This window comes from Mobula hypostoma, chromosome 1 (assembly GCF_963921235.1).
Source record: "Mobula hypostoma chromosome 1, sMobHyp1.1, whole genome shotgun sequence".
Classification (NCBI taxonomy): domain Eukaryota; kingdom Metazoa; phylum Chordata; class Chondrichthyes; order Myliobatiformes; family Myliobatidae; genus Mobula; species Mobula hypostoma.
In genome coordinates, this window is record NC_086097.1 from 547,029 (window position 1) to 564,198 (window position 17,170).

At 42.8% G+C, this 17,170-nt stretch overlaps 1 protein-coding gene across 9 annotated transcripts in view; it reads right to left on the minus strand.

The window, feature by feature from the left end:
* tmem63c (transmembrane protein 63C) overlaps positions 1-17,170 on the minus strand; it is a 342,578-nt gene that overhangs the window by 53,006 nt on the left and 272,402 nt on the right. For 8 of the 9 annotated variants that reach the window (XM_063042821.1, XM_063042830.1, XM_063042781.1 and 5 more), the window contains 2 exons: positions 16,223-16,328; positions 12,220-12,387 (listed from right to left, as the gene is read on the minus strand). In XM_063042821.1, coding sequence (XP_062898891.1) covers positions 12,220-12,387; positions 16,223-16,328 — 274 coding nt within the window. The remainder of the gene's footprint in view (positions 1-12,219; positions 12,388-16,222; positions 16,329-17,170) is intronic. The other variant, XM_063042849.1, reaches the window with a different exon arrangement.

The window sequence follows — 17,170 nt, forward strand, 5'->3', positions numbered from 1 at the left end:
GTTATTTCTTTAGATGCCGAGAAAGCTTTTGATAGAGTAGAATGGCCTTATTTATTTAAGGTGCTTGAAATGTTTAATTTTAGCTTGAAATTTATATCCTGGATTAAACTGTTATAGAAACATAGAAACATAGAAAATAGGTGCAGGAGTAGGCCATTCGGCCCTTCGAGCCTGCACCGCCATTTATTATGATCATGGCTGATCATCCAACTCAGAACCCAGCCTTCCCTCCATACCCCCTGACCCCTGTAGCCACAAGGGCCATATCTAACTTCCTTTTAAACATAGCTAATGAACTGGCCTCAACAGTTTGCTGTGGCAGAGAATTCCACAGATTCACCACTCTCTGTGTGAAGAAGTTTTTCCTAACCTCGGTCCTAAAAGGCTTCCCCTCTATCCTCAAACTGTGACCCCTCGTTCTAGACCTCCCCAACATCGGGAACAATCTTCCTGCATCTAGCCTGTCCAATCCCTTTAGGATCTTATACGTTTCAATCAGATCCCCCCTCAATCTTCTAAATTCCAACGAGTACAAGCCCAGTTCATCCAGTCTTTCTTCATATGAAAGACCTGCCATCCCAGGAATCAATCTGGTGAACCTTCTTTGTACTCCCTCTATGGCAAAGATGTCTTTCCTCAGATTAGGGGACCAAAACTGCACACAATACTCCAGGTGTGGTCTCACCAAGGCCTTGTACAACTGCAGTAGTACCTCCCTGCTCCTGTACTCGAATCCTCTCGCTATAAATGCCAGCATACCGTTCGCCTTTTTCACCGCCTGCTGTACCTGCATGCCCACTTTCAATGACTGGTGTATAATGACACCCAGGTCTCGTTGCACCTCCCCTTTTCCTAATCGGCCACCATTCAGATAATAATCTGTTTTCCTATTTTTGCCACCAAAGTGGATAACTTCACATTTATCCACATTAAATTGCATCTGCCATGAGTTTGCCCACTCACCCAACCTATCCAAGTCACCCTGCATCCTCTTAGCATCCTCCTCACTGCTAACACTGCCACCCAGCTTCGTGTCATCCGCAAACTTGGAGATGCTGCATTTAATTCCCTCATCCAAGTCATTAATATATATTGTAAACAACTGGGGTCCCAGCACTGAGCCTTGCGGTACCCCACTAGTCACCGCCTGCCATTCTGAAAAGGTCCCGTTTATTCCCACTCTTTGCTTCCTGTCTGCTAACCAATTCTCCACCCACACCAATACCTTACCCCCAATACCGTGTGCTTTAAGTTTGCACACTAATCTCCTATGTGGGACCTTGTCAAAAGCCTTTTGAAAATCCAAATATACCACATCCACTGGTTCTCCCCTATCCACTCTACTAGTTACATCCTCAAAAAATTCTATGAGATTCGTCAGACATGATTTTCCTTTCACAAATCCATGCTGACTTTGTCCGATCATTTCACCGCTTTCCAAATGTGCTGTTATCACATCCTTGATAACTGACTCCAGCAGTTTCCCCACCACCGACGTTAGGCTAACCGGCCTATAATTCCCCGGTTTCTCTCTCCCTCCTTTTTTAAAAAGTGGGGTTACATTAGCCACCCTCCAATCCTCAGGAACTAGTCCAGAATCTAACGAGTTTTGAAAAATTATCACTAATGCATCCACTATTTCTTGGGCCACTTCCTTAAGCACTCTGGGATGCAGACCATCTGGCCCTGGGGATTTATCTGCCTTCAATCCCTTCAATTTACCTAACACCACTTCCCTACTAACATGTATTTCGCTCAGTTCCTCCATCTCACTGGACCCTCTGTCCCTTACTATTTCTGGAAGATTATTTATGTCCTCCTTAGTGAAGACAGAACCAAAGTAATTATTCAATTGGTCTGCCATGTCCTTGCTCCCCATAATCAATTCACCTGTATATATCACTCCCCTGTAGCCTCGGTTCGTACTAACTCCTTAAACTCACCTTTTTTTCCTCTCTTTCGTGGTACTCGACAAGGCTGTCCTCTTAGTCCCCTATTATTTGATATTGCATTAGAACCTCTTGCAATTGCTATTCGAGAATCTTTAAATATTACTGGGATAACTCGGGGATTAAAGTCCCATAAATTATCACTCTATGCTGATGATTTACTTTTATATATTTCTAATCCTGAGAGATCCATTCCTGCTGTTTTAGAGTTATTAGCACAATTTGGTCTTTTCTCAGGTTATAAATTAAATCTTAGTAAGAGTGAACTTTTTCCGATTAATAAACATCTTCCCTTATATTATAAATTTCCATTTAAATTGATTAATAATTACTTTTCATATCTTGGGATTAAAATTACTTGTAAACATAAAGATTTATTTAAGACTAACTTTTTACCATTAATAGACCATATTACTCAACTTTCATCTAAATGGTTTCCCTTATATTTAACTTTGATTGGTCGTATTAATGCAGTTAAGATGTTTTTTTTGCCAAAATTTTTATATGTGTTTCAGGCATTACCAATTTTCGTTCCTAAATCTTTTTTTGATAAAGTTGACTCTAAAATTTCTTCATTTATTTGGCAGAATAAGAATCCGAGACTGGGTAAAATACATTTACAGAAAGCTAAGAGAGATGGAGGTTTAGCATTACCTAACTTTAGATTTTATTATTGGGCTATTAATATTCGACATATGAAATTTTGGTTACTTGACCGGGACATACTATCTATTCCTAAATGGGTAGCATTGGAATTACAATCTGTTCAGGGTTATACACTTGGTTCTATTTTAGGTTCCTCTCTTCCTTTTGATTCGAAACGCCTTAAGCAGGTCTCTAACCCGATAGTTAAATATGCTTTGCGCATTTGGTTTCAATTCAGAAAATTTTTTGATCTTAATCAATTCGGGTTAGCGATTCCTATTTTAGGTAACATATTTTTTCCTCCCTCTTTTACGGATCGCGCTTTTCAAACTTGGAAGACTAAGGGTATTTTACGGTTTTTGGATTTATTTTTAGATGGTTCCCTTATGTCTTTTGAACAATTATCTAATAAATATAACTTATCAAGAATACATTTTTTTAGATATTTACAAGTTAGAAATTTCCTAAGTACTATACTTTCTTCCTTTCCAATGCTTCCTCCTATATATATTTTAGATTCGATAATTAACCTTAATCCATGTCAGAAAGGTGCATCGGCTATGATTTATAATATTATTATGAAACTTAGGAAAGCTCCATTTGATAAGATTAGGGTAGATTGGGAACAGGAATTGGGGCTTACCATTTCTGTGGATGATTGGGGGCAGATTTTACAATTAGTTAATACTTCCTCTATTTGTGCTAAACATTCCCTAATTCAATTTAAAGTGGTTCATAGAGCACATATGTCCAAAGATAAGTTAGCGCGTTTTTACTCGCATATTAATCCTTTCTGTGATAGATGTTCGGGGCAGATAGCCTCTTTAACTCATATGTTTTGGTCTTGCCCTACTTTGGAAACTTTTTGGAGAGATATTTTCAATATTATTTCTAAGGTATTAAATATAGATATCTCTCCTCACCCTATTACTGCTATCTTTGGACTACCTAAAATTTCTAGTAATCTTTCCCCTTCAGCCCGTAGAATGATTGCATTTCTTACTTTAATGGCGAAAAGATGTATCTTACAACATTGGAAAGAGCTTAATGCTCCAACTACCTTTTTTTGGTTTTCTCAGACGATTTTATGTTTGAATCTGGAGAAAATTAGAAGTAACCTTTATGATTCTTCATTTAAATTTGAACAGATTTGGGGACCTTTTATTCGATATTTTCATTTAATGTAATATTTACCCTTCTTGTTTTTTCTTCACTGTTTTAATGGAGGTCGGGATTGAGGACGTGATTTTAAGTTTAACTCTGTTTGGTTTCAAGTTAGCCCATTGCTTTGCTTTGCTTTTAGTTAGTTGCACGGTGGGTTTTTTTTTGGGGTTTTTTTTTTCTTTTTTTTCCATTGATATATATAAAATCTAGTATACTATTATGTTATCTTGGTTTCTTATGCTTAAATTACATTGTTTGTAGTATTTTCTTTTTGGTATTGTTATCTTTTGGAATTTTATTATACTTTAACATTGTATTAATGTTTATATGGCTTACCTTTTTTGTATACTTACTCAATAAAAAGATTTAAAAAGAAAGAAAGAACAGATACTTGGATGTCTCAGGGGCAGGAGTGGCTGCTGATTGTGCCAGGCTTTAGATGTTTCAGCAAGGACAGGGAGGGAGACAAAAGAGGTGGGGGCGTTGCACTGCTGATCAGAGATAGTGTCACGGCTGCAGAAAAGGAAGAAGTCATGAGGGATTGTCGACTAAGTCTCTGTTGAACAGCAAGGGTTCAATAACTCTACTGGGTGTTTTTGAAAGACCACCTAATAGTAACATGGACATCAAGGAGCAGATAGGGAGACAGATTCTGGAAAGGTGTAATAATAACAGACTCGTCATGGTGGGAGATTTTAATTTCCCCAATATTGATTGGTATCTTCCCAGAACAAGGGGTTTAGAAGGGGTGGAGTTTGCTAGATGCGTTCAGGAAGGTTTCTTGACACAATATGTAGATAATTCTACAAGAGGAGAGGCTGTACTTGATCTGGTATCGGGAAATGAACCTGGTCAGTTGTCAGGTCTCTCAATGGGAGAGCATTTTGGAGGTGGTGATCACAATTCTATTTCTAGCATTGTAGTGGGATAGGAACAGACAAGTTAGGAAAGCGTTTAATTGGAGTAGACCATAAGACAAAGGAGCAGAAGTTGGCCATTCGGCCATCGAGTCTGCTCCGCCATTTTATCATGAGCTGATCCATTCTCCTATTTAGTAACACTCCCCCGCCTTCTCACCATAACCTTTGATGCCCTGGCTACTCAGATACCTATCAATCTCTGCCTTAAATACACCCAATAACTTGGCCTCCACTGCCGCCCGTGGCAACAAATTCCATAGATTCACCATCCTCTGGCTAAAAAAATTTCTTCGCATCTCTGTTCTGAATGGGCGCCCTTCAATCCTTAAGTCATGCCCTCTCGTACTAGACTCCCCCACCATGGGAAACAACTTTGCCACATCCACTCTGTCCATGCCTTTCAACGTTCCAAATGTTTCTATGAGGTCTCCCCTCATTCTTCTAAACCCCAAGGAATATAGTCCAAGAGCGGACAAACGTTCCTCATATGTTAACCCTCTCATTCCCGGAATCATTCTAGTGAATCTTCTCTGTACCCTCTCCAACGTCAGCACATCCTTTCTTAAATAAGGAGACCAAAACTGCCCACAGTACTCCAAGTGAGGTCTCACCAGCGCCTTATAGAGCCTCAACATCACATCCCTGCTCCTATACTCTATTCCTCTAGAAATGAATGCCAACATTGCATTTGCCTTCTTCACTACCGACTCAACCTGGAGGTTAACCTTAAGGATATCCTGTACGAGGACTCCCAAGTCCCGGGGCATCTCAGAACTTTGAATTCTCTCCCAATTTAAATAATAGTCTGTCCGTTTATTTCTTCTGCCAAAGTGCATAACCATACACTTTCCAACATTGTATTTCAATTGCCACTTCTTTGCCCATTCTTCCAATCTATCCAAGTCTCTCTGCAGACTCTTCGTTTCCTCAGCACTACCGGCCCCTCCACCTATCCTCGTATCATCAGCAAACTTAGCCACAAAGCCATCTATTCCATAATCCAAATCGTTGATGTACAATGTAAAAAGAAGCGGCCCCAACACGGACCCCTGTGCAACACCACTGGTAACCGGCAGCCAACCAGAATAGGATCTCGTTATTCTCACTCTCTGTTTCCTGCCAATCAGCCAACGGTCTATCCACGTATGTAACTTTCCCGTAATTCCATGGGCACTTATCTTGTTAAGTAGCCTCATGTGTGGCACCTTGTCAAAGGCCTTCTGAAAATCCAAATATACAACATCCACTGCATCTCCCTTGTCCAGCCTACTTGTAATTTCCTTAAAAAATTGTAATAGGTTTGTCAAGCAGGATTTTCCTTTAAGGAAGCCATGCTGAGTTCTGCCTATCTTGTCATATGCCTCCAGGTACTCTGTAACCTCATCCTTGACAATCGACTCCAACAACTTCCCAACCACCGATGTCAAGCTAACAGGTCTATAATTTCCTTTTTGCTTCCTTGCCCCCTTTTTAAATAGCAGAGTGACATTTGCAATCTTCCAGTCCTCCGGAACCATGCCAGAATCTATCGACTTTTGAAAGATCATCGCTAATGCCTCCACAATCTCCACAGCTACTTCCTTCAGAATATGAGGGTGCGTTTCATCTGGTCCGGGAGATTTATCTACCTTTAGACTATTCAGCTTCCTGAGTACTTTCCCTGTCGTAATTGTGACTGCGCACACTTCTCTTCCCTGCCAACCTTGAGTGTCCGGTATACTGCTGATGTCTTCCTCAGTGAAGAGTAAGGAGAAATATGAAGCTATCAGGCAGGAACTTGGAAGCATAAGTTGGGAAGAGATGTTATCAGGGAAATGTGGCAAACAATCAGGGGATATTAGCGTGATATTCTGCAGAAGTACGTTCCAATGGGACAGGGAAAGGATGGTAGGGTACAGGAACCGTGGTGTACCAAGGCTGTGAAAAATCCAGTCAAGAAGAAAAGAAGAGCTTACGAAAGGTTCAAAGAACTAGGTAGTGTTAGAGATCTAGAAGATTATAAGGCTAGCAGGAAGGAGCTTAAGAATGAAATTAGGAATTCCAGAAGGGGTTCTAAGCTCCATATACCATTTAGGAGTCCCTTAAAAGATCTTATTGTATCCACCTCCACAACCGTCGCTGGCAGCCACTCTCTGCATAAAAAACTCACCCCTGACATCTCCTCTGTACCTACTTCCAAGCACCTTAAAAATATGCCCTTTCATGCTAGCCATTCGAGCCCTGGGAAAAAGCCTCTGACTATCCACAGGATCGATGCCTCTCATCATCTTATACACCTCTATCAGGTCACCTCTCATCCTCCGTCGCTCCAAGAAGAAAAGGCCATGTTCATTCAACCTATTCTCATAAGGCATGCTCCCCAATCCAGGCAACATCCATGTAAATCTCCTCTGCACCCTTTCTATGGTTTCCACATCCTTCCTGAGGCGACCAGAACTGAGCACAGTACTCCAAGTGGGGTCTGACCAGGGTTCTATACAGCAGCAACATTACCTCTCGGCTCCTAAATTCAATCCCACGGTTGATGAAGGCCAATGCACAGTATGGCTTCTTAACCACAGAGTCAACCTGCGCAGTAGCTTCCAGTGTCCTATGGACCCGGACCCCAAGATCCCTATTATCCTCCACACTGCCAAGTGTCTAACAATTAATACTATATTCTGCCATCATATTTGACTTACCAAAATGAACCACCTCACACCTATCTGGGTTGAACTCCATCTGCCACTTCTCAGCCCAGTTTTGCATCCTATCAATGTCCCGCTGTAACCTCTGACAGCCCTCCACAATATCCACAACACCCGCAACCAAATTTACTAACCCATCCCTCCACTTCTTCATCCAGGTCATTTATAAAAAATCACTAAGAGAAAGGGTCCCAGAACAGATCCCTGAGACACAACACTGGTCACCAACCTCCATGCAGAATATTACCCTTCTACAACCATACTTTGCCTTCTGTGGGCAAGCCAATTCTGGATCCACAAAGCAAAGTCCCCTTGGATCCCATGCCTCCTTATTTTCTCAATAAGCCTTGCATAGGGTACCTTATCAAATGCCTTACTGAAATCCATATACACTACATCTACTGCTCTATCTTCATCAATGTGTCTAGTCACATCCTCAAAAAATTAAATCAGGCTCATAAGGCAAGACCTGCCCATGACAAAGCCATGCTGACTATTCCTAATCATATTATGCCTCTCCAAATGTTCATAAATCCTGCCTCTTAGGATCTTCTCCATCAACTTACCAACCACAGAAGTGAGACTCACTGGTCTATAATTTCCTGGGCTATCTCTACTCCCTTTCTTAAATAAGGGAACAATACCCACAACCCTCCAATCCTCCAGAACCTCTCCCATCCCCACTGATGCAAAAATCAATGCCAGGGGCTCAGCAATCTCCTCCCTCGCCTCCCATCGTAGCCTGGGGTACATCTCATCTAGTCCCGGTGACTTACGCAACTTGATGCTTTCCAAAAGCTGTAGCACATCCTCTTTTTTTATATCTACTTGCTCAAGCTTTTCCTTCCGCTGTAAATCATCCCCACAGTCGCCAAGATTCTTTTCCATAATGAATATTGAAGCATAATATTAATTAAGTACCTCTGCTATATCCTCTGATTCGATACACACTTTTCTACTGTCAAACTTGATTGGTCCTATTCTCTCACGTCTTATCCTCTTGCTCTTCACATACTTGTAGAATGCACTAGGGTTTTTCTTAATCCTATCTGCCAAGACTTTCTCATCGTCCCTTCTGGCTCTCCAGTAGAGTTATTGACCCCTTCCTGTTCTTAACTACCAGCAACAGAGACTCCGTAGACAACATGACTACCCCCTTTTCTGCAGCCATGACACTCTCTCTGATCAACAGTGCCATGCCCCCACCTCTTTTGCCTCCTTCCCTACCCTTTCTGAAACATCTAAAGCCTGACCCTTGAAATAACCATTCCTGCCCCTGAGCCACCCAAGTCTCTGTAATGGCCACAACATCATAGCTCAAAGTACTGATCCATGCTCTGAGCTCATCCGCTTTGTTTATAATACTCCTTGCATTAAAACAGACACATCTCAAACCATCGGTCTGAGCGTGTCCCTTCTCTATCACCTGCCTATCCTCCCTCTCGCACTGTCTATAAGCTTTTCTTATTTGTGAGCCAACTACCTCTTCCTCCATCTCTTCAGTTCGGTTCCCACCCCCCAGCAAATCTGGTTTAAACTCTTCCCCAATAGCCTTAGCAAACCTCCCCACTAGGATATTGGTCCCCCTGGGATTCAGGTGCAACCCGTCCTTTTTGTACAGGTCACACCTGCCCCAAAAGAGTTTCCCAATGATCCAGAAATCTGAATCCCTGCCCCCTGCTCCAATCCCTCAGCCACGCATTTATCCTCCACCTCATTCCATTCCTATACTCACTGTCATGTGGCACAGGCAGTAATCCCGAGATTACTACCTTCATGGTCCTGCTTCTCAACTTCCATCCTAACGCCCTCTAGTCTGTTTTCAGGACCTCCTCCCTTTTCCTACCTATGTCGTTGGTACCAATATGTACCATGACCTCTGGCTATTCTCCATCGCACTTCAGGATATCGTGGACGCGATCTGAAACATCCCGGACCTTGACACCCTGGAGGCAAACTACCATTCATGTTTCTTTCCTGCGTCCACAGGATCACCTGTCTGACCCCCTAACTATTGAGTCCCTTATCACTGCTGCCATCCTCTTCCTTTCCCTACCCTTCTGAGCCGCAGGGCCAGACTCTGTGCCAGAGGTGTGGCCACTGTTGCTTCCCCCAGGTAGGCCATCCCCCGCAACAGTACTCAGACAGGAGTACTTACTGTTAAGGGGGACAGCCATGGGGTACTCTCTAGCATCTGACTCTTGCCCTTCCCTCTCGTGATTGTTACCCACTTACATGTCTCCCGAGGCCCCAGGGTGACTACCTGCATATAGCTCCTATCTATCATCTCCTCACTCTCTGACCAGCCAGAGGTCATCGAGCTGCATCTCCAGTTCCCTAATGCGGTTCCTCAGGAGCTGCTGCAGCTTGACGCACCTGGTGTAGATGTGGCCGCCGGGAGGCTGGGAGTCTTCAGGACTTCCCACATCTGACACTGAGCACAGAACAACGGCCTCACATACATACTTCCTGTCTGTATTCTACACAGGCAACCTACCATGCCTTGACCCATTATCGCCAAAGCCCCGTTGAACCAAAGCCCTCCTACTCTGTCCCCCTCTACTTCGCCACCCGCTCCTCCTAAGCCTGCTCTATAAAACTGTTTCCTTTTAAACTCTTCTCACTGTTCAAACTGGCTGACGTCCACGCGTTTGCGCAGTCGTACCTTGATCAAACTGCTGAAGAAATAACCGTCTCCTTTTAAACTCTCTTCACTGTTCTAACTGGCTGATGTTCATCATCTAAATCATTGATATATAGTACAAAAAGAAGCAATACCAATCATCTTATTCTTACCTTCACTGGCACGTAGAACAGGCAGAAATCCAGAGATTACTACTCTCAAGGTCCTGTTTTTCAGCTTTCTACCTAAAATCTCTCTTCAAGACCTCCTCAGCTTTTCTACCTATGTTATTGGTATCAGTATAGTAGGTCATCCCCCTCAACAGTATCTGAAGTGGTATATTTATTATTGTGGGGAATGGCCACAGGGGTATTTTGCACTGGCTATACATTTCCCCTTCCTTCTCCTGACAGTCACCCTGTGACCTATTTCCTGAAACCCAGGGGTGACTACTTCCCTGTTGCTCCAATCCATCACCTCCTTATTCTCCCATATGAATCAAAGGCCATTGGGCTGCAGTTCCACTTCCTTTATACACTCTCTCAGGAGCTGCAGCTCAACAACGTTCGGCTCTGAGGAGTATCAGAAGGATCTGGTAAATGTGGATTTGGAATAGGTTGTTTTCTGGCAAAGGTGCACTTGGTAAATGGGAAGACTTCAAAAGTGAAATTTTGAGAGTACAGTAAGTTCCTGTTAGAGTAAAAAGCAAGAAAAAGAGGTTTAGGGAACCTTGTTTTTCAAGAGATATTGAGGCCCTGGTTAAGAAAAAGAAGGAGGTGCATAGCAGGTATAGGCAGGAAGGAACAAATGATGTATTTGAGGAATATAGGAAATGCAAGGGAATACAGAAGAAAATCAGGAGAGTTAAAACAGGCATGTGGTTGCTCTAGCAAACAAGGTTAAGGAGAGTCCCAAGGTATTCTCCAGATATATTGAAAGCAAAAGGAAAACAAGGGACAAAATTGGTCCTCTGGAAGATCAGAGTGGTCATCCATGCATGGAGCAGAAAAAGATGGGCAGATATTTAATGGATTTTTTTGCATCTGTATTTACTTGGGAGATGGACACAGGATCTACAGAGGTGAGGCAGAGCAGCAGTGAGGCCATGGACCATATACAGATTACAGAGGAGGAAGTGTTTGCTATTTTGAAACCAATCAGGGTGGATAAGTCCACAGTGCCTGACAAAGTGTTCTCTTGGACCCTGTAGGAAGTTAATGCAGAAATTGCAGGGGCTCTGGCAGAGGTACTTAAGACATCCTTATCAATGGATGAAGTGCCAGGGGATTGGAGGATAGCTAATGTTGTTCCATTGTTTAATTGAGGCTCTAAGAATAAGCCAGAAAGTTATAGGTCAATGAGCCTGACATCAGAAGTGTGGAAGTTATTGGAAGTTTTCTAAGCAAACGAATATATAAGTATTTGGATAGACAGGGACTGATTAGGGATAGTCAACATGGTTATTTGCATGGTTGGTTGTGTCTTACAGAGATTTTCGAGGAAATTACCAGGAAAGTTGATGAAGGCAAGGCAGTGGGTATTGTCTACGTGGAACTTAGCAAGGTCCCACATGGGAGGTTGGTCAAGGAGGCTTAGTTGCTTGGCATTCAAGATGGAGTAGTAAATTAGATTAGACATTGACTCCACGGGAAAAACCAGAGAATAGTAGTAGATAGTTGCTTCTCTGACTGGAGCTTTGACTAGTGGTGTGCCACAGGGATTAGAATCAGGTTTATTATCACTGGCGTAATGTTGTGAAATATATACTGGATATGTGGATTTATAATCGTCAGTAACAATATTTATAAATATGATGGACTTTTGCAGCCTCGAACATATTCTTGAAGGCCACTGACCACATGCTTCCTCTCTGATGTGTATTTCAGTCTCCAGGTCACTCCATGTTTTTGTCACATGACTTAAGCACTAAATCATAGCACAAGGTTCAAGTTGTTGCAATGTCAAATTCATAAGAGCCACAAAACAAATCTTTTAGTGAAAATACCCCACCAACAACCCTGTTTCAATGACACTGTGACTTCTGCCTTTGCCACAGTTAGACCGTGCTGAGGTTCAGAGGTTCTGTTCTGGGGCAGTGGTGGGGTGGGGACGATGGGGTTGTCAGCTGTTGAAGGAATAATCCACATTCATGTACAGTAATAAACCTGCCCTGGCAGATCTCCCACACAGAACCCTGCTCCCTTTGTGCACGGCCGAGAAACATTACCTACCAAGACGCAGTACAGAGAAGAAGAGCAGCCAGAACATGCAGAGGATTGGCGCAATGATGACCTGGCTGACAGCAGCCGAGTGCAGCCGATGGTTGAGCTTGGTGGGTAAGCACGCGTAATAAATGTTATATCGATCCACCAGGTGTTTCAGCAACATGTAGAGCAGCCCTACACATAAGCACAAGGACAACGTGGTCAGTTAAAGCTGTGGAGGGAGGCACAGAAGTCACGGAGAAAGAAAGGAGGAGGGACGGGAGGGAGGACAAATGGAGTAGATGACAGATGAGATACCAAGGTTGAGGAACAGACACTGAGTTAGGAAAAGATTGGGAGAAAGAGTGGTGGAAACAGGTAGGGAATAGATAGAAATAGGTGGGTCAGGGAAAAGCAGTTGAGAGGAGGTTGAGATGGGCAGGAAGAAGGGAGATAGGTGGGTCAGGGGAGGAACATTTAGGGATGGGGAGACTGAGATGTGCAGGAGGACGGAAGAATGGGCAGGTGAAGAGAGGAGGAGGAGTTGGGAGTGAAAGAGTGTGAAGAAGAAACATCATGGTCATGCACACAACTCATCAACAAACAGCATGTGGTGCAATTAATGTGAGAAACATAGCACGGCACAAAAAAGCAGAGTGTGTGGTCAGTTTCCCAATTACCCAGTCTCTGCATGATACACAGTACATAGGAAATACAACAAATGTGTTAGGCACATCAATTCAGTTTTAAAATATAATGTTATCTTTATGAAGACTTGTCTAAAAGTGAGATATAAATGTATGACTTATGCCCAGTCTGTACACATGAGCATTTGAGAGATCGGCTGGATGGATTTGTAATGAGGGCTACAGGTATCTCTTGGTGCCTGGAAACTCAGTTTATGGCTACATCTCCGATTACAAACTGTGCAGATTATGAACAGTTCACAAGAATAGAACCCTGCCAAAATCTGGGCATAACCAGCCTTCTGCATAGCTCCCTAAATTCTCTCTTCGGGAGCTCCTCCCTTTTCCTCCCTATATCATTGGTGCCAATAAGTACCTTCTGGCTGCTCACCCTCTTCCTTTAGAATGCCATGGACCTCCTGACCCTGGGACTTGTAAGGCAGCATACCATCCGGGTGTCTCTATCCCATCCACAGAATCTCATGTCAAATCCTCTAATGGAATCCCCTATCACTACTGCAGTCCTCTTCTACCCACTTCCCTTCTGAGCCACAGCACCAGATTCAGCGTCAGAGACCCAGTCACCGTGGCTCCCTCCACACCAACAGTATCCAAATGGTATACTTATTATCGAGGGGAACAGCCAGAGGGGGTACTCTGTATGGACTGCCCATTTCCTTTCCCTCTCCTGACAGTCACCCAGATACCTCCCTCCTGCAACCTAGGGGTGACTACCCCCCTATAGCTCTATCACCTCCTCAGTTTCTCATATCAGCCAGAGGTCATTAAGCTGCAGCTCCAGTTCTTTAAGTTTTCTGAGGAGCTACAGCTCAGTGCACCAGGATAGAAACATAGAAAACCTACAGCACAATACATGCCCTTCGGCCCACAATGCTGTGCCGAACATGTCCTTACTTTAGAAATTACCTAGGGTTACCCATAGCCCTCTATTTTTTTAAGCTCCATGTACCTATCCAGGAGTCTCTTAAAAGTTCCTATCGTATCCGCCTCCACCATCGCTGCCAGCCCATTCCACACACTCACCACTCTCTGTGTAAAAAAACTTACCCCTGACATCTCTGTACCTACTTCCAAGCACCTTAAAACTGTGCCCTCTTGTGTTGGCCATCAGGGTTCCCACATCTCACACAAAGAACGCAACATAACCCCTGGAGCCATTCTCACTGCTCTAACTATGCAGTAGCAGACAGGGAATGAAGAAGGAGAAACCTACCAGATACTTACCTCACTTAAGGCTGTTCTTACCAAAGCTTGATGAACCAAAGCCTTCCACACTAACACTGATCCACTCATACAATGGCTGCTCGGCTTGTCCCTGCCTTATGTTCTTTGCCCTTGCTAATGAATTGCAATTTAATTGGGCTGCCAGAAAATGCCAGAAGCCTGCAAAAGCTCCTTTTTAAATCTCTTTCATTGACCTTGCTTTGATTAGGCCACCGGAAAACTCCTCCAAAAGATAGTTAAAAAGGTATAAAAAAGACCAACTATCATTTAACTGAGTAACAAATTAAGCATTTAAATGAAATACAGAATAAATTACAACACTATCAATACTACTACAGTATTTACAGTATTATAAAACTGTGTATTAGCTCCTAATAATTATCTACAGAGAACACCACATTCTTATAATTAACTATAAATGAACAAAATCAGTGCAGACATCTCATGCAGATAATGTACTGCCTTCATACAATGATATGCCATCAATGATCGCATCCTTCAAATCTTCATTTTCATTGTAACATTCAAGATGTTTGCTGATACTTTCAAATTGTCATTTCATTTTCACTGCTGGTCATTTCTGGCATCTCCAAGCCTGAGTGCTTGAAACCGCAGAGTGCAAGTCAGTTCTGAATTGTTTTACTGCTTATTTTTTGACAACTAGCAGTGACGAAAATCACTGCGTTTTGAACACAAGTGTATGCATATCTGGCACTATTTAAAAACTGTTTGCTCTAAGCACCATGTAGTGTTTAGCAGCCACACAAGTGCACACATCTGACACTAGTTAGAAACAATTTGGCAAAAGTTTCCTACCCCAACTAAGCAGTCCCCTACCCCAATTGTTTCAAATAAATGAAGGGAACCTGGGCTATTTTCTCGATTAGTTTTTGTTCATGGAGGTTGTTCCAAATAAATGATTAACTGGAATCCACTGTATAGCATGAAGACATTGCCCCTTAGGTCCCTTTTAAGTCTTTCACCTCTCACATTATACCTATGCCTTTTAATTTTTAGTTCCATTTCTTGGGAAAAGACTGTGTGTATTCACCCTATCAAAAGCCCTCATAATTTTTTTTTACATCTCTACAAAATCAGTCCTTGGAATTAAACACTTGCCTCTCTATAACTCAGAACCTCGAGTTTACTGGGCCCTAATGTTTCAGCACTATTATTCAAGATTTGGGTGAAAGCACTCCTGTCTCTCCAAGACCACCAGTGACAGTAAATTAGGAGTGGGTGACATGGAAGAGCAAGAAGATACAAAGTGTAGGTAGACTGAGTGGGCAGAGCCAAAGTGACTGATAGTGGGAAATCGATCTGATAACACCAGATCGGACTTGCTTTCACATAAATTAATGAGAGAGTAGGAAATAAGGGAATGTGTGCCACCCGGCACACGTGTACACCCTGTCTGAACGCCTTCCCACATGCTCCAATTCACAGACACTTTTCATCTTTTATTGCTGCTGTTTCACATATTTAAGAAACATAGAACCCCTACAGCACAATACAGGCCCTTCGGCCCACAATGCTGTGCTGAAGATGTACTTACTTTAGAAATTACCTAGGATTACCCACAGCCCTACATAGTTACACAGCTGTTTGTTTTAATATAATCATGCCAGTATCATTATACTGTCTTACACAAATATGCACCTTACATTTTATGTCAACCTGTCAATCTTCAGGCCTTGCCAATCAGGGACTTGCTCATATTATTTTGTGACTGTATTTGCTGGATTGTAACTATATGTACTGTATTTTGCAACTTGACCTTAGAGGTACAACATTTTGTTTAGGTGCATATATGTATGTGAATGGTTGAATGACAATTCATTTGAACTTGAAGAAAACAACATTTCAAATCCAGGTGGATGGATGATAAGGACTGGGTAAAGGACTGGCTAATAGAACTGGATGATGATGGGACTGGCTTATGCAAGATGGCCATTTTTGGGTGTATTGGTTATGAAGGGTGAAAGATACATAAGGCTCTAGTTATGTAGTATCTGGAATAATTATATTCTGCTTTGATCACTGTATCTCAGGAAGGAGGTATTGGCTATGGACGTAATTCGTAGAACACAGACACTTACCGAAGGGTACGATAATTGGACATGTGATACTGTAGGTCATCACGACAGCAAGTATACACATGGTCCAAGCATACTCCAATCCAAACTGGTACTCATAGGCTTGATTCTGGGGGGACAGAGAGAGAGGTGAGGTTAGGAAGGGGGTGTGTGCAGTGGTGTATGATAGAGAGAGGGGTGGAATTTATTGAGCAATCCTTTAAATATTCACAATCCCCTGATCCTCCACCCCCACCCCCCCATGAACTTAGACTTACAGCAATAAAAGTTCAGATCCTTTTGGCCTGCTGAGGTTGGAATCATTCCCTCCATTTTAAAATCCTCTCATTCCATTATTCCCACCTCCCTGTGCTCAACTCCTTTCAGCCCTTCAATGCAATGCAGAGAAAAGGGAATTCTTTATCCACTGAATGCACACACTCAAGAAATACAGCTACGATCTGTGCAAAGTCATCAAGGCAGTGAAACAACAATACAGGGACAAGATTCAGACTCAACTCTCCACCAAAAACACATGCAGCTTATGGCAAGGTCAGCACACCATCACAGACTTCAAAGCTAAACACAGTGGAGTTTCTAACATCGCTGCCTGTCCCCCAGATGAGCTAAATCTTTTTTACATTCGATTTGATGTTGCCAATACTGAGCCCCTGAGGAGACCTACAGCTGATGCGACCTGCAGCTTGGTCATCTTGGAGGGTGAAGTATGCAAGTGTTTCCAATGAGTGGACAGTTGCAAGGCTGCGGGACCCAACGGCATCCCAGGGCGAGTACTCAGAGTGTGCGCGCCACAACTAGCAGGTACGTTTACAGACATTTTTAACCTCCCTCTCCCTCTCCCAAAGTAGAGTGTCCTCCTGCTTCAAAACAACCACCATTGTTCCAGTACCTAAAAAGACCAAGGTAGTATTTCTGAACAACTGGTGTCCTGTTGCACTCATTTCAACAATA